We start from the raw sequence: 22,073 nt of genomic DNA on the forward strand, positions 1-22,073 counted from the left end.
TTCCCGAGCATGTGCATTAGGCCTGAACGAATATTTCACAGCGATCAGAAATTCTGCTTATAAATCAATTTTCAGTTAACCCTGGTAACTGAGAATTACTGACATGCCTTTCGAAAGAATTAGCGTCCTATCAACACTCCAGGCCTCAGTTTGCAAACCGCCAATAAACTCGACAGAAGATACACTCCAGACCAGTAGATGGCAGTATGGCACCTTAACGCTGAATATCGTCATCGTCATTTCCGTTAGCTTACAAAGCTACCGAAGCTAATTTAGCTTAGTGGTTGTAAACAGGTTAAACGTAAGTCATTTTAATTTAATTACAGCGTCAAGTGTTTTGTATTTAAACATGGTTCAAGTCCAGCTGCTGAGAAAGTTGCTGAAACAGCGACTAACTGCTGCTGATGAAGAATTATTTGAATTGTTTGAAAGAACGATTGCCGAGTACGACGACGAAATCGGTCGTTTAAAAGAAGAAAACAAACGGTTTAAAGTGCTGGAAGCTGTTTTCAAGCCCGAAGTTCGCTTATACAGAGCAGGTTTGTTCTTTTTTTTCCAACTACAGTACTACATTTTCATTTATAACCATTAAACATTTTTCGAATCAGATAATGTTCCCATTAGTTTATGTTTAATCACGCTGCTTTTCTGTTAACCTAAACATATTTATGGCCGTGTCTCTGTGTAAAGAGAACGAGCAGTGTGAAGTTGACACCCATGTTCGATATTCAACATTGATCAAATATGGGGCTGGCAGTATGACGACCAAACTTCGCCCTGTGCCACCCTATGTACTAACCCGCAAAGACCCACCATCCAAGGTGGTCCAAACCCCATGGGTTTCTTGGATGGCATGATACGATATGATATACGAGTACTTTATTGTTACAAAGGGAATTAATCTTGGACCCGTGCTGCGTACAATGCACAATAAAAACACACCCAATAAACACAGCATAAATGTAACACAAAACAAACTAACACTATAACGAACAACCCCCCCGCCCGCCCCCATATTGCACCATCCCATGACCATAAGTTACATGGAGCAATCGCACAGTTCCTGCCTGCCGCTTTACGCATTCTCATTTCGAAGTTTGATAGCTCTAGTAGTAACTCTCTCTCTGACTCTTGATGCCATCTACTGGTGGTTGGCTCTCACTGCGGTATTGTATCACTTCCTGTTCTGGAGCACAGCGGTGCTTTGCTGTATCTGTTAGCTGTTTAATCTGTGTAGTTAGATGAGCTAGATAACTAGATAATGATTTGTTTCACAGTGTAATCTTCACGTGCCTTAACTAAAGCACGTCCCTCCTGCTTGAATCACCTCTAAACATATTTACACATTATTCACTTTGTGTGTTTTAGGAATCCGCTAGCTTAGCGCACCTACTAGCTCTTAGCCGGTTTAGTATGGCGGCTTCTCCTGTCTCTCCCACACTTTTCTGCTCTGGGTGTGAATGTTTAATTATTCCTCAGCCTCCTTTAGCAGTAATGGTACTTGTAATAAGTGTAGCTTGTTCGTAGCTTTGGAGGCCAGGCTGGCGAATTGGAGATGCGGCTCCGCACCATGGAAATCCTACAGCCTAGCCAGCCCCTGTAGTTGGTGCGGACCAGGTAGCTTAGCCGCAGTTAGCTGTCCCACAGCAGATCCCGAGCAGCCGGGAAAGCAGGCCGACTGGGTGACTGTGAGGAGGAAGCGTAGTCCTAAAACAGAAGCCCCCTGTACACCACCAAACCCGTTCACATCTCTAACCGTTTTTTCCCCACTCGGCGACACACTGCTGAGGAACACTTCTGGTTTTGGTCACTCTGTTTTGGAGAAATGTGAAGTAGGGCTGCAGCTATCGATTATTTTAGTAAGCAAGTGTTCTATCGATTATTCTGGCGATTGATCGAGTAATCGGAATAAAAAGTACTTTTTGCGTTACAACATTAACAGTCCAGGGTTCTCCCTAAATAATGGCACAGTGTCACTGCGTCATCATGGAGATTATCAAATTTAGTGGATCCTTTCTGTTTTCCTGGGTAAATTATTTATTTTTTCACATCTTTACAAGTTTTGGATCTTTCCTGGTGTCGGGCCAAAGTCTTGACATTTTGCTGAAATGGGGGATGGGTTGTGGCTGTTTTTTGTTTTTCCCTAACTTGCTAAATTTAAACCATTTTTTATTATTTTATTTATTTATTAAGGTGGTGGACTGGCTCCCTGCATGAATTTCTTTTTAACACTCTGCGATTCAGCCAATGCATTTCATTTTCAGCTGGAGGTTGAACATGCAGTCTCGCAGTCACTTGTTTTTTAATTATTTTATTTGAGTTCCCGTGTTGTGAAGGATTGTGTGTTGCCCAAAAAAAAAGCGAAATATTAAAAAGCGAAACACTCATTGGCGAGTCACACAGAAGAAAGAGATGGACTTTCTTCCAAGACGGTCTGTGGCCGGGACGGAGCTGTGTGAGGGGCAAGAGAGCTGAGCCGCATACACCGGGCAGGAGAGAGGCAGCAGCCGGGCCGCCGCGTGTAGAGCTGCCAGCGGACGAACTGTTAAAAAAAAAAAAAAAAACCAACACACTGCTTTGCTTTAAATGCACAGTAGCTATGATCAGCGTGGACCGTCTTTTTTTCCTAAAACGCTTTAGTTCCCTCTATTTGTCATGTTGGAGAAAGCTGTAGTTTTGTGCTAATTTGATTAGCGCTTGCTCTACTCTTCTTCTGGTTTGTTTTTTTTCTGGGGACCCTTACAGCACCACACACAGGCCTGGCATATGTACTACAATGTTAAACGAAACTTCGAGGCACAATTTGCCTCGAACATTTTTTGGAATCGAATTATTCGAATTACTCAACTAATCATTTCAGCCCTATGTGAAGTTAGCGACACCAGCAACCATAGTCAATTGTCTTCCTGGGGCCAGAGCAGGCGACATTGAAGAAATTTGAAACTGCTGGCTAAGGCTAAGCGTAAATTTGGTAAAATGGTAATTCACATCGGCAGTAATGACACCCCGGTTACGCCAATCGGCCAAGGTCACTAAGAATTAACTATTGAATCGGTGTGTAACTTTGCAAAAACAATGTCGGCGGATTCTCTGTAGGTTTCTCTTGGGCCCCTCCTCCCAATTCGGACCGGAGTGGACATGGTTTAATCAATCAATCAAATTTTATTGTATATAAGCGCCAAAATCACAACAAACACTTGCCCCAAGGCGCTTTATATTGTAAGGCAAGGCCATACAATAATTACGTAAAAACCCCAACGTCAAAACACCCCCTGTGAGCAAGCACTTGGCGACAGTGGGAAGGAAAAACTCCCTTTTAAACAGGAAGAAACCTCCAGCAGAACACGGCCTCAGGGAGGGGCAGGTCTTCTGCTGGGACTGGTTGGGGCTGAGGGAGAGAACCAGTAAAAAGACATGCTGTGGAGGGGAACAGAGATCAATCACTAATGATTAAATGCAGAGTGGTGCATACAGAGCAAAAAGAGAAAGAAACATTCAGTGCATCATGGGAACCCCCCAGCAGTCTAACTCTATAGCAGCATAACTAGGGATGTTCAGGGTCACCTGATCCAGCCCTAACTATAAGCTTTAGCAAAAAAGGAAGTTTTAAGCCTAATCTTAAAAGTAGAGAGGGTGTCTGTCTCCCTGATCTGAATTGTGAGCTGGTTCCACAGGAGAGGAGCCTGAAAGCTGAAGGCTCTGCCTCCCAGTCTACTCTTACAAACCCTAGGAACTACAAGTAAGCCTGCAGTCCTGAGAGCGAAGCGCTCTATTGGGGTGATATGGTACTATGAGGTCCCTAGATAGATGGGACCTGATTATTCAGAACCTTATAAGTAAGAAGAAGAATTTTAAATTCTATTCTAGAATTAACAGGAAGCCAATGAGAGAGGCCAAGTATGGGTGAGATATGCTCTCTCCTTCTAGTCCCCTTTAGTACCTAGCTGCAGCATTTTGAATTAACTGAAGGCTTTTCAGGGAACTTTTAGGACAACCTGATAATAATGAATTACATAGTCCAGCCTAGAGGAAATAAATGCATGAATTAGTTTGTCAGCATCACTCTGAGACAAGACCTTTCTAATTTTAGAGATATTGCGTAAATGCAAAAAAGCAGTCCTACATATTTGTTTAATATGCGCTTTGATGACATATCCTGATCAAAAATGACTCCAGATTTCTCACAGTATTACTAGAGGTCAGGGTAATGCCATCCAGAGTAAGGATCTGGTTAGACACCATGTTTCTAAGATTTGTGGGGCCAGTACATAACTTCAGTTTATCTGAGTTTAAAAAAGCAGGAAATTAGAGGTCATCCATGTCTTTATGTCTGTAAGACATCCTGCAGTTTAGCTAATTGGTGTGTGTCCTCTGGCTTCAGGATAGATAAAGTTGGGTATCATCTGCGTAACAATGAAAATTAAGCAATGCTGTCTAATATACTGCCTAAGGGAAGCATGTATAAAGTGAATAAATTGTCCTAGCACAGAACCTTGTGGAACTCCATAATTAACCTTAGTCTGTGAAGAAGATTCCCCATTTACATGAACAAATTGTAATCTATTAGATAAATATGATTCAAACCACCGCAGCGCAGTGCCTTTAATACCTATGGCATGCTCTAATCTTTGTAATAAAATTTTATGGTCAGCAGTATCAAAAGCAGCACTGAGGTCTAACAGAACAAGCACAATCAATCAATCAATCAATTTTTTTATATAGCGCCAAATCACAACAAACAGTTGCCCCAAGGCGCTTTATATTGTAAGGCAAGGCCATACAATAATTATGTAAAACCCCAACGGTCAAAACGACCCCCTGTGAGCAAGCACTTAGCTACAGTGGGAAGGAAAAACTCCCTTTAACAGGAAGAAACCTCCAGCAGAACCAGGCTCAGGGAGGGGCAGTCTTCTGCTGGGACTGGTTGGGGCTGAGGGAGAGAACCAGGAAAAAGACATGCTGTGGAGGGGAGCAGAGATCGATCACTAATTATTAAATGCAGAGTGGTGCATACAGAGCAAAAAGAGAAAGAAACAGTGCATCATGGGAACCCTCCCAGCAGTCTACGTCTATAGCAGCATAACTAAGGATGGTTCAGGGTCACCTGAATCCAGCCCTAATTATAAGCTTTAGCAAAAAGGAAAGTTTTAAGCCTAATCTTAAAAGTAGAGAGGGTGTCTGTCTCCCTGATCTGAATTGGGTGCTGGTTCCACAGGAGAGGAGCCTGAAAGCTGAAGGCTCTGCCTCCCATTCTACTCTTACAAACCCTAGGAACTACAAGTAGGGCCTGCAGTCTGAGAGCGAAGCGCTCTATTGGGGGTGATATGGTACTACGAGGTCCCTAGATAAGATGGGACCTGATTATTCAAAACCTTATAAGTAAGAAGAAGAATTTTAAATTCTGTTCTAGAATTAACAGGAAGCCAATGAAGAGAGGCCAATATGGGTGAGATATGCTCTCTCCTTCTAGTCCCCGTCAGTACTCTAGCTGCAGCATTTTGAATTAACTGAAGGCTTTTTAGGGAACTTTTAGGACAACCTGATAATAATGAATTACAATAGTCCAGCCTAGAGGAAAATAATGCATGAATTAGTTTTTCAGCATCACTCTGAGACAAGACCTTTCTGATTTTAGAGATATTGCGTAAATGCAAAAAGCAGTCCTACAATATTGTTTAATATGTGCTTTGAATGACATATCCTGATCAAAAATGACTCCAAGATTTCTCACAGTATTACTAGAGGTTAGGGTAATGCCATCCAGAGTAAGGATCTGGTTAGACACCATGTTTCTAAGATTTGTGGGGCCAAGTACAATAACTTCAGTTTTATCTGAGTTTAAAAGCAGGAAATTAGAGGTCATCCATGTCTTTATGTCTGTAAAACAATCCTGCAGTTTAGCTAATTGGTGTGTGTCCTCTGGCTTCATGGATAGATAAAGCTGGGTATCATCTGCGTAACCGTGAGCAACAATAAGCAATACCGTCTAATAATACTGCCTAAGGGAAGCATGTATAAAGTGAATAAAATTGGTCCTAGCACAGAACCTTGTGGAACTCCAATAATTACTTTAGTCTGTGAAGACGATTCCCCATTACATGAACAAAGTGTAATCTATTAGACAATATGATTCAAACCACCGCAGCGCAGTGCCTTTAATACCTATGGGCATGCTCTAATCTCTGTATAAAATTTTATGGTCAACAGTATCAAAAAGCAGCACTGAGGTCTAACAGAACAAGCACAGAGATGAGTCCACTGTCCGAGGCCATAAGAAGATCATTGTAACCTTCACTAAATGCTGTTTCTGTACTATGATGAATTCTAAAAACCGACTGAAACTCTTCAAATAGAGCATTCCTCTGCAGGATGATCAGTTAGCTGTTTTACAACTACCCTTTCAAGAATTTTTGAGAGAAAGGAAGGTTGGAGATTGGCCTATAATTAGCTAAGATAGCTGGGTCAAGTGATGGCTTTTTAAGTAAGTGGTTTAATTACTGCCACCATTAAAAAAAGCGCATATTAAACAAATATGTAGGACTGCTTTTTTGCATTTACGCAATATCTCTAAATCAGAAAGGTCTGTCTCAGAGTGATGCTGAAAAACTAATTCATGCATTTATTTCCTCTAGGCTGGACTATTGTAATTCATTATTATCAGGTTGTCCTAAAAGTCCCTAAAAAGCCTTCAGTTAAGTCAAAATGCTGCAGCTAGAGTACTGACGGGGACTAGAAGGAGAGAGCATATCTCACCCATATTGGCCTCTCTTCATTGGCTTCCTGTTAATTCTAGAATAGAATTTAAATTCTTCTTCTTACTTATAAGGTTTGAATAATCAGGTCCCATCTTATCTTAGGGGACCTCGTAGTACCATATCACCCCAATAGAGCGCTTCGCTCTCAGACTGCAGGCTTACTTGTAGTTCCTAGGGTTTGTAAGAGTAGAAATGGGAGGCAGAGCCTTCAGCTTTCAGGCTCCTCTCCTGTGGAACCAGCTCCCAATTCAGATCAGGGAGACAGACACCCTCTCTACTTTAAGATTAGGCTTAAAACTTTCGTTTTTACTAAGCTTATAGTTAGGGCTGGATCAGGTGACCCTGAACCATCCCTTAGTTATGCTGCTATAGACGTAGACTGCTGGGGGGTTCCCATGATGCACTGTTTCTTTCTCTTTTTGCTCTGTATGCACCACTCTGCATTTAATCATTAGTGATCGATCTCTGCTCCCCTCCACAGCATGTCTTTTTCCTGGTTCTCTCCCTCAGCCCCACCAGTCCCAGCAGAAGACTGCCCCTCCCTGAGCCTGGTTCTGCTGGAGGTTTCTTCCTGTTAAAGAGAGTTTTTCCTTCCCACTGTAGCCAAGTGCTTGCTCACAGGGGGTCGTTTTGACCGTTGGGGTTTTACATAATTATTGTATGGCCTTGCCTTACAATATAAAGCGCCTTGGGGCAACTGTTTGTTGTGATTTGGCGCTATATAAAAAAAAATTGATTGATTGATTGATTGATTAAAAGCCTGTGGTACATAGCCAACTAACAAAGATAGATTGGTCAGATTTAAGATCAAGCATTAAATAATGGTAGGGGCTTCCTTGAGCAGCCTGGTAGGATGGGTCTAATAAACATGTTGATGGTTTGGATGAAGTAACTAATGAAAATACTCAGACAGAACAATCGGATGAGAAAGAGTCCTAACCAAATACCGGCATCACTGAAAGCAGCCAAAGATAACGATACGTCTTTGGGATGGTTATGAGTAATTTTTTCTCTAATAGGTAAAATTTGTTAGCAAAGAAAGTCTGAAGTCATTACTAGTTAAAGTTAATGGAATACTCACTCAATAGAGCTCTGACTCTTGGTCAGCCTGGCTACAGTGCGGAAAAGAACCTGGGGTTGTTCTTATTTTTCTTCAATTAGTGATGAGTAGAAAAGATGTCCTAGCTTTACGGAGGGCTTTTTTATAGAGCAACAACTCTTTTTACCAGCTAAGTGTAAGATCTTCTAAATTAGTGAACCCATTTCCTCTCCAACTTACGGGTTATCTGCTTTAAGCTACGAGTTTGTGAGTTATACCACGGAGTCAGGCACTTCTGATTAAAGCTCTCTTTTTTAGAGGAGCTACAGCATCCAAAGTTGTCTTCAATGAGGATGTAAAACTATTGACGAGATACTCTATCTCACTTACAGAGTTTAGGTAGCTACGGTGCACTGTGTTGGTATATGGCATTAGAGAACATAAAGAAGGAATCATATCCTTAAACCGAGTTACAGCGCTTTCTGAAAGACTTCTAGTGTAATGAAACTTATTCCCCACTGCTGGGTAGTCCATCAGAGTAAATGTAAATGTTATTAAGAAATGATCAGACAGAAGGGAGTTTTCAGGGAATACTGTTAAGTCTTCTATTTCCATACCATAAGTCAGAACAAGATCTAAGATATGATTAAAGTGGTGGGTGGACTCATTTACTTTTTGAGCAAAGCCAATAGAGTCTAATAATAGATTAAATGCAGTGTTGAGGCTGTCATTCTCAGCATCTGTGTGGATGTTAAAATCGCCCACTATAATTATCTTGTCTGAGCTAAGCACTAAGTCAGACAAAAGGTCTGAAAATTCACAGAGAAACTCACAGTAACGACCAGGTGGAACGATAGATAATACAAATAAAACTGGTTTTTGGGACTTCCAATTTGGATGGACAAGACTAAGAGTCAGCTTTCAAATGAATTAAAGCTCTGTCTGGGTTTTTGATTAATTAATAAGCTGGAATGGAAGATTGCTGCTAATCCTCCGCCCCGGCCCGTGCTACGAGCATTCTGACAGTTAGTGTGACTCGGGGGTGTTGACTCATTTAAACTAACTATATCATCCTGCTGTAACCAGGTTTCTGTAAGGCAGAATAAATCAATATGTTGATCAGTTATTATATCATTTACTAACAAGGACTTAGAAGAGAGGACCTAATGTTTAATAGACCACATTTACTGTTTTTTAGTCTGTGGTGCAGTTGAAGGTTGCTATATTATTTTTCTTTTTGAATTTTTATGCTTAAATAGATTTTTGCTGGTTATTGGTAGTCTGGGAGCAGGCACCGTCTCTACGGGGATGGGGTAATGAGGGGATGGCAGGGGGAGAGAAGCTGCAGAGAGGTGTGTAAGACTACAACTCTGCTTCCTGGTCCCAACCCTGGATAGTCACGTTTGGAGGATTTAAGAAAAATTGGCCAGATTTCTAGAAATGAGAGCTGCTCCATCCAAAGTGGGATGGATGCCGTCTCTCCTAACAAGACCAGGTTTTCCCCAGAAGCTAACATTATCTATGAAGCCAACCTCATTTTTTGACACCACTCAGACAGCCAGCAATTCATGGGAACATGCAGCTAAACATGTCACTCCCGGTCTGATTGGGGAGGGGCCCAGAGAAAAACTACAGAGTCCGACATTGTTTTTGCAAAGTTACAGCACCGATTTAATGTTAATTTTAGTGACCTCCGATTGGCGTAGACCGGGTGTCATTACTGCCGACGTGAATTACAATCTTACCAAATTTACGCTTAGCCTTAGCCAGCAGTTTCAAATTTCCTTCAATGTCGCCTGCTCTGGCCCCCGGAAGACAATGACTATGGTTGCTGGTGTCGCTAACTTCACATTTCGCAAAACAGAGTCGCCAATAACCAGAGTTTGATCCTCGGCAGGTGTGTCGTCGAGTGGGAAAAACGGTTAGAGATGTGAACGGGTTGGCGGTGTACACGGGGCTTCTGTTTAGGGCTACGCTTCCTCCTCACAGTCACCCAGTCAGCCTGCTTTCCCGGCTGCTCATGATCTGCCAGGGGGTAACTAATGGCGGCTAAGCTACCTTGGTCCGCACCGACTACAGGGGCCTGGCTAGCTGTAGAATTTCCACGGTGCGGAGCCGAGTCTCCATTTCGCCCAGCCTGGCCTCCAAAGCTACGAATAAGCTACACTTATTACAAGTACCGTTACGTGCTAAGGAGGCCGAGGAATAAACTAAACATTTCACACCCAGAGAAGAAAAGTGCGGGAGAGACAGGAGAAGCCGCCATGGCTAAATCGCTAAGAGCTAGTAGCTATGCTAAGCTAGCGGATTCCTAAAAACACGCAAAGTGAATAATGTGTAAATAATTAGAGGTGATTCAGCAGAAGGAGTGCTTTAGTTAAGGCACGTAAAGATTACACTGTGAAACAAATCGTAATCTAGATAACTAGATCAATCAACTGCGCAGATTAAACAGCTAACAGATACAGAAAAACACCTGCTGTGCTCCGGAACAGGCAGTGATACAATACCGCAGTGAGAGCACAGAGATGAGTCCACTGTCTGGAGGCCATAAGAAGATCATTTGTACCTTCACTAAGTGCTGTTTCTGTACGATGATGAATTCTAAAACCTGAACTGAAACTTCTTCAAATAGACCATTCCTCTCTCCAAACCGTGACTATCCAGGGTTGGGACCAGGAAGCAGTGTTGTAGTCTTACACACCTCTCTGCAGCTTCTCTCCCCCTGCCAATCCCCCCAATACCCCATCCCCTTAGAGACGGTTGCCTGCTCCCAGACCAACAACCAGTAAAAATCTATTTAAGCTAAAAATTCAAACCAAACAAAAATATATCAATCAATCAATCAATCAATCAATTTTTTATTGATTGATTGATTGATTGATATATAGCACCTTCCAACTGCACCACAGACTAAACAGGGTTAAATGTGGTTTATTAACATTAGGTCTCTCTCTTCTAAGTCCCTGTTAGTAAATGATATAATAATTGATCAACATATTGATTTATTCTGCCTTATAGAAACCTGGTTACAGCAGAATGAATGTTAGTTTAAATGAATCAAAACCCCCGAGTCACACTAACTGTCAGAATGCTCGTAGCACGGGCCGAGGGGGAGGATTAGCAGCAATCTTCCACTCCAGCTTATTAATTAATCAAAAACCCAGACAGAGTTTTAATTCATTTGAAAGCTTGACTCTTAGTCTTGTCCATCCAAATTGGAAGTCCCAAAAACCAGATTTTATTTGTTGTTATCTATCGTCCACCTGGTCGTTACTGTGAGTTTCTCTGTGAATTTTCAGACCTTTTGTCTGACTTAGTGCTTAGCTCAGATAAGATAATTATAGTGGGCAATTTTAACATCCACATAGATGCTGAGAATGACAGCCTCACACTGCATTTAATCTATTATTAGACTCATTGGCTTCGCTCAAAATGTAAATGAGTCCACCCACCACTTTAACCATACTTTAGATCTTGTTCTGACTTATGGTATGGAAATTGAAGACTTAAACATATTCCCTGAAAACCCCCTTCTGTCTGATCATTTCTTATAACATTTACATTTACTTTAATGGACTGCCAGCAGTGGGGAATAAATTTCATTACAGTAGAAGTCTTTCGGAAAGCGCTGTAACTAGGTTTAAGGATATGATTGTTATGTGCAGACGCGAGTTGAGGAGCGCGACCAGCGTCTGACTGAACCCAGCGCTAAAATAACCAGAAAGCGGTTCCAAAAACAAAACAAAGTTTATTTCCCTCTGTGCAATAAGTGTGTACAACATAAATGTGCGTTTGTCTGGCGGAGTGAAGGACGGCGCGCTCAATCCAGCACCCAAATGGATCGAAGCCGTGACGCTTCTGGACCCAGACTCCCGACGAACACCCCCCAGGTGTATACAACAAACTGATTCTGTGAAGGATGGAAAGGTGAACAACAGTCAACAGCTACAACAAATATTCCTTCAAAGGCACACACTATCAGCAAACACATTCAGGTCTGAATTTAAGCTTTATGTAAATGAGCAGCTTCTCACAACAGGGGTGGAGGATCATCATTCCGTACGCCACGGCAGTGAGAAGCGAGCTGCACAATTCTCATCATGTTCAAATAGCTGCGTAACAAAATGCCAAATTACTATTAACGATCATTCAGACAATAATCACCTCTGATTGTGCTGACAGCATGTGTCATTCACCCGTCCTCCTTCACAGGCACGATGTGTCAAACCCTGGCGCGGTCCTCAGCGTCTCACAAACGACGTCACAAGGTCGAGTTCCCGGCAATTCTGCTCGAATCACTCATGGCTTAATGCAGAACGCCATCTCATTATCTGCTTCAGCTGAAAGTCTTTAGTTGCAGATGAGCATCCATCCACAGGTGCTGCAAGTCATTAGGCCTGCACGTGAACATCCTCCACAAGTACAGCCAATGATGCTGATGAGGGTGAAGGACTCTTCTGCCAGCACCTTCTCCACAGACCAAAAAACCAGTTTGCATACCACCTGGAGAGCAAAGAAAAGAAACACCACCAGAATGTCCAGCCAAACTCCCCAACACACACAGTACCCCCCCCCCATCAACGGGACCTCCCGGCGACCGAACAGACCAGGCCCGAGAACAGCACCTCCCACCGGGGTCCACTTCAGGAAGCAGACGGCGTATGCTCCCCAAGGTCCGCCGCAGACAGCAGGACAGGGCACCGCGGCTGGAAGGCCGGCTGGCAATCAACAAAAAACCCCAAAGAGTCCCATATACAACCCAACATACAAGAAAAATACATAACCCACCCAAACCCTCCCCAGGGGACCGTCCCATCCAACCCTGGGAAGAAAAGAAAAACACCCAAATCCAAAAACCTAACATAGCCCCAACAACACAATACCAACATAAATTCACAAAGAAAAATAACAAACACCCCCCCAGAACGACTTGCAAGGCCCGCCAGGGCTGGAGAGGAACCGGGCCCTAACCAAACCCAAAAAAAACGCCCCTGACAACCCCCCCCTAGGTGCAGAGGTTTCTGAGATAACGCTCAGCGTACCAACCTGCACCACCCACAACCCACAAGACAAACGGTCTTAGAGCATGTGAGGTTGGGGTTAGGGAAGCAGGAAATAAAAAACAAAAACGACCCAATTGTTGTGTGGGCCGCTGAAGAGGAGGTACTGCTGGCCCCACTACCACCAGAGGGCGCCCTGCTTGGAGTGCGGGCTCCAAGCACGAGAGGGCGCCAGACCCAGAGGAAGTGACAGCTGTCACTCATCACTCCAGCTGTCACTCATCTACACTACTATATAAGCCGGACTGCAACTCCACCATCCCCGCCGAGAAATCGACTACCAGAACCAAGGTAATTTCTCTGCTGAATTTAAACTGTGACTTACGTCTGTTTGCAGCCGTAATCCTGTGAAGACCCAGAAGAGGGACAACAGGAGCTGCACGAGTGTGTGTGATTTGGAGGTGGAGGTGCTCCCTCCTAACGGTATCTGGACTATATATTACTGAGTGTGCGGACTCACACTCACACATCATATTTCTGCTTTCTGCCAGCAGTACCAGGGTCGACAGTCGAAGACAGAGGCCACCTGGGGACTCGGGACTTGGCGGCTCCGGTGTTCTTCAGGCCGTTGGTGGTGGAAGCCGTGTGGGACGCGGCTTCTCTCTCGTCGGGCGTCTTCTATCTTCGAGCCTGCCCACACTTCACCTGGTGTTTATTGACTGTGAGATTAAGACACGTTTCGTTGTGTAATATCACAACATTAAATTGTTACCTTTTGGCTTACTCATTGTCCGTTCATTTGCGCCCCCTGTTGTGGGTCCGTGCTACGACACCTTCCCAACAGGATTTCTCAGCCAACGTCATGGACTCCGAGGGGCGTCAACTCCAGCTTGAACGGCCAATGGAAGAGCCAGGAGCGCAGGCGTCAGCGGGAGGCGGGTTGAGTGAGCTGCAGCAGATCTTAACCGCCTTCAAGGCCCGGTTAGAATTAGTGACCGAGCAGAGTGTCCTCCTTAATCGGAGGGTGGAGGCTCTCACCGCCAGGGTGGAAGCGCGCGATCAGGGCGCTGCTGCAGCCACTCCTCTGGCTGGTCCTGGGCCCGTATTAGACGTTCCACTGGTCGTTCAACGAACCCCCCCACCGTCCCCTGAAGCATACATAAGCCCTCCGGAACCGTACGGGGGCTGTGTCGAGACGTGCGCGGACTTCCTGCATCGGTTCGTCTTCGTATATCTGGACGATATACTCATCTTTTCCCCGGACCCTGAGACCCATGTCCAGCATGTACGTCAGGTCCTACAGCGGTTGTTGGAGAACCGGCTGTTTGTGAAGGGCGAGAAGTGCGAGTTCCACCGCACTTCTTTGTCCTTCCTGGGGTTCATCATCTCCTCCAACTCCGTCGCCCCTGATCCGGCTAAGGTTGTGGCGGTGAGAGATTGGCCCCAACCAACAAGCCGCAGGAAACTACAGCAGTTCCTAGGCTTTGCAAATTTCTACAGGAGGTTCATTAAAGGTTACAGTCAGGTAGTTAGCCCCTGACTGCCCTGACCTCCACCAAGGTCCCCTTCGCCTGGTCGGATCGGTGCGAAGCCGCGTTCCAGGAGTTGAAACACCGGTTCTCGACTGCACCAGTTCTGGTGCAGCCTGATCCTGATCGCCAGTACATAGTAGAGGTGGACGCCTCTGACTCAGGTATAGGAGCCGTGCTGTCCCAGAGCGTGGAGGCTGATAAAGTCCTCCATCCTTGTGCCTTTTATTCCCGCAGGTTGACCCCAGCTGAACGGAACTATGACGTCGGCAATCGGGAACTTCTTGCGGTGAAGGAGGCTCTTGAAGAGTGGAGACACCTGCTGGAGGGAGCGTCTGTGCCATTCACGGTTTTCACTGACCATCGGAACCTGGAGTATATCAGGACCGCCAAGCGGCTGAACCCCAGGCAAGCCCGCTGGTCACTGTTCTTTGGACGTTTTGACTTCCAGATCACGTATCGCCCCGGGACCAAGAACCAAAAACCAGATGCATTGTCCCGGGTGCACGAAGAAGAAGCCAAAGCGGGGCTGTCGAACCCCACCGAGACCATCATCCCCGAGTCCACTGTCGTGGCCACCCTCACCTGGGACGTGGAGGAGACCGTCCGGGAGGCCCTGACAAGGAGCCCGGACCCGGGGACTGGCCCCAAGAACAAACTGTACGTCCCACCAGAGGCAAGAGCTGCCGTATTGGACTTCTGTCACGGGTCCAAGCTCTCCTGTCATCCCGGAGTGCGTAGGACCGTGGCAGTAGTCCAGCAGCGCTTCTGGTGGGCGTCCCTGGAAACCGACGTCCGGGACTACGTCCAGGCCTGTACCATCTGCGCCAGGGGCAAGGCAGACCATCGGAGGACGACGGACTCCTCCAACCCTGCCAGTGCCTCATCGCCCCTGGTCTCACATCGGCCTGGACTTCATCACGGGCCTCCCGCCGTCCCAGGGCAACACCGTTATTCTCACGATAGTGGACCGGTTCTCCAAGGCGGCCCACTTCGTGGCCCTCCCGAAGCTCCCGACAGCCCAGGAGACGGCAGACCTCCTGGTCCGCCACGTCATGCGGCTGCATGGGATACCATCGGACATTGTATCAGATCGTGGTCCCCAGTTCTCTTCGCAGGTGTGGAAGAGTTTCTGTAAGGAGCTGGGGGCCACCGTGAGTCTCTCGTCCGGGTACCACCCCCAGACCAATGGCCAGGCAGAGCGGGCTAACCAGGAGTTGGAACAGGCCCTTCGCTGCGTCACCTCCGCGCACCCGGCGGCCTGGAGTCACCATCTGGCCTGGATCGAGTATGCCCATAACAGCCAAGTCTCATCTGCTACCGGCCTCTCCCCTTTTGAGGCATGTTTGGGGTTCCAGCCCCCATTGTTCCCGCTGGTGGAGGGAGAGGTCGGTGTGCCCTCGGTCCAGGCCCACCTCAGGAGGTGCCGCCGGGTGTGGCGGACCGCCCGATCTGCCCTGTTAAAGGCCCGGACGAGGGCCAAGACCCATGCGGACCGCCGACGTTCCGCGGCCCCCACATACTAGCCCGGGCAGGAGGTGTGGCTGTCAACAAAGGACATCCCCCTCTGTGTGGACTCACCTAAATTAAAGGACAGGTACATCGGACCATTCCCCATCCTCAAGATCATCAACCCGGCCGCAGTGAAGCTCCGACTCCCGGCTTCACTGCGGATCCACCCTGTCTTCCACGTGTCCCGTATCAAGCCACACCACACCTCGCCCCTCTGTGCACCTGGACCTACGCCGCCTCCTGCCCAGCTCATCAACGGGGAGCCTGCTTGGACGGTCCACAGGCTCCTGGACGTCCGTCGTAAGGGCCGGGGGTTCCAATATCTGGTGGACTGGGAGGGGTATGGTCCTGAGGAACGCTCCTGGGTGAAGAGGAGCTTCATCCTGGACCCGGCCCTCCTGGCCGATTTCTACAGACGACACCCGGACAAGCCCGGTCGGGCGCCAGGAGGCGCCCGTTGAGGGGGGGGTCCTGTTGTGTGGGCCGCTGAAGAGGAGGTACTGCTGGCCCACTACCACCAGAGGGCGCCCTGCTTGGAGTGCGGGCTCCAAGCACGAGAGGGCGCCAGACCCAGAGGAAGTGACAGCTGTCACTCATCACTCCAGCTGTCACTCATCTACACTACTATATAAGCCGGACTGCAACTCCACCTCCCCGCCGAGAAATCGACTACCAGAACCAAGGTAATTTCTCTGCTGAATTTAAACTGTGACTTACGTCTGTTTGCAGCCGTAATCCTGTGAAGACCCAGAAGAGGGACAAACAGGAGCTGCACGAGTGTGTGTGATTTGGAGGTGGAGGTGCTCCCTCCTAACGGTATCTGGACTATATATTACTGAGTGTGCGGACTCACACTCACACATCATATTTCTGCTTTCTGCCAGCAGTACCAGGGTCGACAGTCGAAGACAGAGGCCACCTGGGGACTCGGGACTTGGCGGCTCCGGTGTTCTTCAGGCCGTTGGTGGTGGAAGCCGTGTGGGACGCGGCTTCTCTCTCGTCGGGCGTCTTCTGTCTTCGAGCCTGCCCACACTTCACCTGGTGTTTATTGACTGTGAGATTAAGACACGTTTCGTTGTGTAATATCACAACATTAAATTGTTACCTTTTGGCTTACTCATTGTCCGTTCATTTGCGCCCCCTGTTGTGGGTCCGTGCTACGACACCTTCCCAACACCAATCCTCAAACAAAAATTACCTAAATTCAAATAATGATTACCTGAGTCCAGCCGAGCTCCGAACTGCCAGTCGTTCACTCCACCAGAACCACCTCTAAATCCCCAAACAATTTATAACCCCTTACAAGAAAAGAAAAACAGCCCAAATAACTAAACAACCAAAGATTTGCCCCTTTTTTTTGTGTGTCCATTATTATGCCTGTCTAAGAACACCTGGAGATACGTCATTGTTCTCTTTCTTGACGCTTATGTGACTGGGGCAACATGGCGGCTTCAGCTTGTCCGAGCTGCATGGGCTCATCCGCAAGAGGAGCCAGAGGTCCCGTCGGAGGAGTCTCAGTGGGGCGAAGAAGAGGCAGCCCAGATCTGTGTCGGGGAAAGCCCCGAGACAAAAAGACCCGCTCTGATGTCCGCCCTCTCTCGCATCCACGCTCCTTTATCTGATCATCTAGACGAATAGCCAAAGATATTAGCTCATCTAAATCTTTTGGTTCGTCACGGACTGCTAGCTTGTCTTTTAATGAATCGTTCAAACCATCCACAAACAGTCCTCTCAAAGCTGTGGCATTCCAACCAGACTGAGCAGAAAAAATTCGGAAATCCACGGAATAATCCGCCGCACTCCGCCTCCCCTTGGGTGACGGAGTTATCTGCACCGGTATCGATAGTGCCGCAGCTGGAGCAGCAGGAAGCAGAACGACTTGCACTGCAAGCTCCGTAATGCAAGCATCTGTTTGTTTAATTTGATTTGCGAGAGGCCGTAATTCCTCCCATATCTTCTCCAGGTATTCTTGAACTTTTTCAGCAAAAGGAACCGCTTCTGCCGCTGGGTCCAGTTTGGAATGGCCGGGAACTACTGTTATGTGCAGACGCGAGTTGAGGAGCGCGACCAGCGTCTGACTGAACCCAGCACTAAAATAACCAGAAAGCGGTTCCAAAAACAAAACAAGTTTATTTCCCGTCTGTGCAATAATTGTGTACAACATAAATGTGCGGTTTGTCTGGCGGAGTGAAGGACGGCGCGCTCTCCAGCGCCCAAATGGATCGAAGCCCGACGCTTCTGGACCCAGACTCACCGCCGAACACCCCCCAGGTGGATACGACAAACTGACTCTGTGAAGGATGGAAAAGGTGAGGTAAGTCAACAGCTACAACAAATATCCTTCAAAGGCACACACTATCAGCAACACATTCAGGTCTGAATTTAAGCTTTATGTAAATGAGCAGCTTCTCACAACAGGTGGAGGATCATCATTCCGTACGCCACGGCAGTGAGAAGCGAGCTGCACAATTCTCATCAATGTTCAAATATACTGCGTAACAAAATGCCAAATTACTATTAACGATCATTCAGACAATAATCACCTCTGATGTGTGCTGACAGCATGTGTCCCTCACCCGTCCTCCTTCACAGGCACGATGTGTTAAACCCTGGCACGGTCCTCAGCGTCTCACAAACGAACGTCACAAGGTCGAGTTCCCGGCAATTCTGCTCGAATCACTCAAGGCTTAAATGCAGAACGCCATCTCATTATCTGCTTCAGCTGAAAGTCTTTAAGTTTGCACGTGAGCATCATCCACAGGTGCTGCAAGTCTTTAGGCCTGCACGTGAACATCCTCCACAAGTGCAGCCAATGATGCTGATGAGGGTGAAGGACTCTTCTGCCAGCACCTTCTCCACAGACAAAAAAACAGTTTGCATACCACCTGGAGAGCAAAGAAAAGAAAACACCACCAAAATGTCCAGCCAAACCCCCCAACACACAACAATGATTCCTTCTTTATGTTCTCCAATGCCATGTACCAACACAGTGCAGAGTAGCTACCTAAACTCTGTGAGTGAGATAGATTATCTTGTCAGCAGTTTTACATCCTCATTGAGCACAACTTTGGATGCTGTAGCTCCTCTGAAAAAGAGAGCCTTAAATCAGAAGTGCCTGACTCCGTGGTATAACTCACAAACTCGCAGCTTAAAGCAGATAACCCGTAAGTTGAAGAGGAAATGGCGTCTCACTAATTTAGAAGATCTTCACTTAGCCTGGAAAAAGAGTCTGTTGCTCTATAAAAAGCCCTCTGTAAAGCTAGGACATCTTACTACTCATCACTAATTGAAGAAAATAAGAACAACCCCAGGATTCTTTTCAGCACGGTAGCCAGGCTGACAGAGTCAGAGCTCTGTTGAGCCGAGTATTCCTTTAACTTTAACTAGTAATGACTTCATGACTTTCTTTGCTAATAAAATTTTAACTATTAGAGAAAAAATTACTCATAACCATCCCAAAGACATATCGTTATCTTTGGCTGCTTTCAGTAATGGTGGTATTTGTTTAGACTCTTTCTCTCCCATTGTTCTGTCTGAGTTATTTTCATTAGTCACTTCCTCCAAACCATCAACATGTCTATTAGACCCCATTCCTACCAGGCTGCTCAAGGAAGCCCTACCATTATTTAATGCTTCAATCTTAAATATGATCAATCTATCTTTATTAGTTGGCTATGTACCACAGACTTTTAAGGTGGCAGTAATTAAACCATTACTTAAAAAGTCATCACTTGACCCAGCTATCTTAGCTAATTATAGGCCAATCTCCAACCTTCCTTTTCTCTCAAAAATTCTTGAAAGGGTAGTTGTAAAACAGTTAACTGATCATCTGCAGAGGAATGGTCTATTTGAAGAGTTTCAGTCAGGTTTTAGAATTCATCATAGTACAGAAACAGCATTAGTGAAGGTTACAAATGATCTTCTTATGGCCTCAGACAGTGGACTCATCTCTGTGCTTGTTCTGTTAGACCTCAGTGCTGCTTTTGATACTGTTGACCATAAAATTTTATTACAGAGATTATAGCATTCCATAGGTATTAAAGGCACTGCGCTGTGGTGGTTTGAATCATATTTATCTAATAGATTACAATTTGTTCATGTAAATGAAGAGTCTTCTTCACAGACTAAGGTTAATTATGGAGTTCCACAAGGTTCTGTGCTAGGACCAATTTTATTCACTTTATACATGTTTCCCTTAGGCAGTATTATTAGACGGCATTGCTTAAATTTTCAATGTTATGCAGATGATACCCAGCTTTATCTATCCATGAAGCCAGAGGACACACACCAATTAGTTAAACTGCAGGAATGTCTTACAGACATAAAGACATGGATGACCTCTAATTTCCTGCTTTTAAATTCAGATAAAACTGAAGTTATTGTACTTGGCCCACAAATCTTAGAAACATGGTGTCTAACCAGATCCTTACTCTGGATGGCATTACCCTGACCTCTAGTAATACTGTGAGAAATCTTGGAATCATTTTTGATCAGGATATGTCCTTCAATGCACATATTAAGCAAATATGTAGGACTGCTTTTTTGCATTTGCGCAATATCTCTAAAATTTTAAAGGTCTTGTCTGAGTGATGCTGAAAAACTAATTAATGCATTTATTTCCTCTAGGCTGGACTATTGTAATTCATTATTATCAGGTTGTCCTAAACGTTCCCTGAAAAGCCTTCAGTTAATTCAAAATGCTGCAGCTAGAGTACTGATGGGGACTAGAAGGAGAGAGCATATTTCACCCATATTGGCCTCTCTTCATTGGCTTCCTGTTAATTCTAGAATAGAATTTAAAATTCTTCTTCTTACTCATAAGGTTTTGAATAATCAGGTCCCATCTTATCTTAGGGACCTATCTTAGGGACCTCATAGTACCATATCACCCCAATAGAGTGCTTCGCTCTCAGACTGCAGGCTTAGTTGTAGTTCCTAGGGTTTTTAAGAGAAGAATGGGAGGCAGAGCCTTTGTTGTGTGGGCCGCTGAAGAGGAGGTACTGCTGGCCCAGCACCACCAGAGGGCGCCCCGCCTGGAGTGCGGGCTCCAGGCACTGGAGGGCGCTGCCGCTGAAGATTAGGCTTAAAACTTTCCTTTTTGCTAAAGCTTATAGTTAGGGCTGGATCAGGTGACCCTGAACCATCTCTTAGTTATGCTGCTATAGACTTAGACTGCTGGGGGGTTCCCATGATGCACTCAGTGTCTCTTTTTATTCACCTCTTTTTGCTCTGTATGCACCACTCTGCTTTTAATCATTAGTGATTGATCTCTGCTCCCCTCCACAGCATGTCTTTTTCCTGATTCTCACCCCTCAGCCCCAACCAGTCCCAGCAGACGACTGCCCCTCCCTGAGCCTGGTTTTGCTGGAGGTTTCTTCCTGTTAAAAGGGAGTTTTTCCTTCCCACTGTCGCCAAGTGCTTGCTCACAGGGGGTCGTTTTGACCGTTGGGGGTTTTTCTGTAATCATTGTATGGCTTTTGCCTTACAATATAAAGTGTCTTGGGGCAACTGTTTGTTGTGATTTGGCACTATATAAATAAAATTGATTTGATTTAGGCATAAATGACTTTTTAAAATGACTCAACTTACATTGAGTAACTCTGTATCGCCTACCAGAAGGCAAAAGTTCATATTCTTTATAAAGAATATGTGTCCTCTGTGCATGCCTGAGAACAGCCTGATCATATAAAGATTGCAGGCCCTGGTACTCCTTCCGTCCCATCACCTTCATAGCAGTGTGAATCAGATGAGTGAGTTTGATATTTAACTGCATAGTGAGATTACCATACCACACTGATTTTCCGAACCTTATCAAACTCTCCAAAACAGCCTGGTAGAATATAAACATGTTCGTCTCTGCTGAATTTGAGAACACAGACTCTCAACATAGACCTTCCAACTAAAAGTATTATCCAAATGAATTCGTAGGTACTTGTATGAGCAAACCTGGCTTGTGTGTGTGTGTTGTGTATGACCGCCAGACCACCAGCACACTCATTATTTAATGTGCAGTAACGATAAACATAATTCTTTCCTACTAATACATTCAATCACAGTGAATCCAACACAAGTCCACCGTGGCCAACTCCTCAGTAAGAAAAGTGGCTTGGCTGTCTCATAATCCACTATAGAATTGATTGCTTTTTTATAATCATCTGAATCTAGCTTTTTTTTTATTAGAAAAATTACAAGGGCTTTTTGTCAGTTTTAACACACCTGCTGCTACCAAGCCTCC

General features: G+C 45.6%; 1 protein-coding gene across 1 annotated transcript in view; it reads left to right on the plus strand.

Annotated features, from left to right (window-relative positions):
* Positions 1–265: 265 nt before the first annotated feature.
* Positions 266–22,073, plus strand: part of LOC117500903 (zinc finger protein 501-like) — a 35,357-nt gene continuing 13,549 nt past the window's right edge. The window contains exon 1 of the mRNA XM_034159693.1: positions 266–539. Within this exon, the coding sequence (XP_034015584.1) occupies positions 350–539 (190 nt within the window). The 5' untranslated portion in view covers positions 266–349. The remainder of the gene's footprint in view (positions 540–22,073) is intronic.

This window comes from Thalassophryne amazonica, chromosome 2, assembly GCF_902500255.1.
Source record: "Thalassophryne amazonica chromosome 2, fThaAma1.1, whole genome shotgun sequence".
Classification (NCBI taxonomy): domain Eukaryota; kingdom Metazoa; phylum Chordata; class Actinopteri; order Batrachoidiformes; family Batrachoididae; genus Thalassophryne; species Thalassophryne amazonica.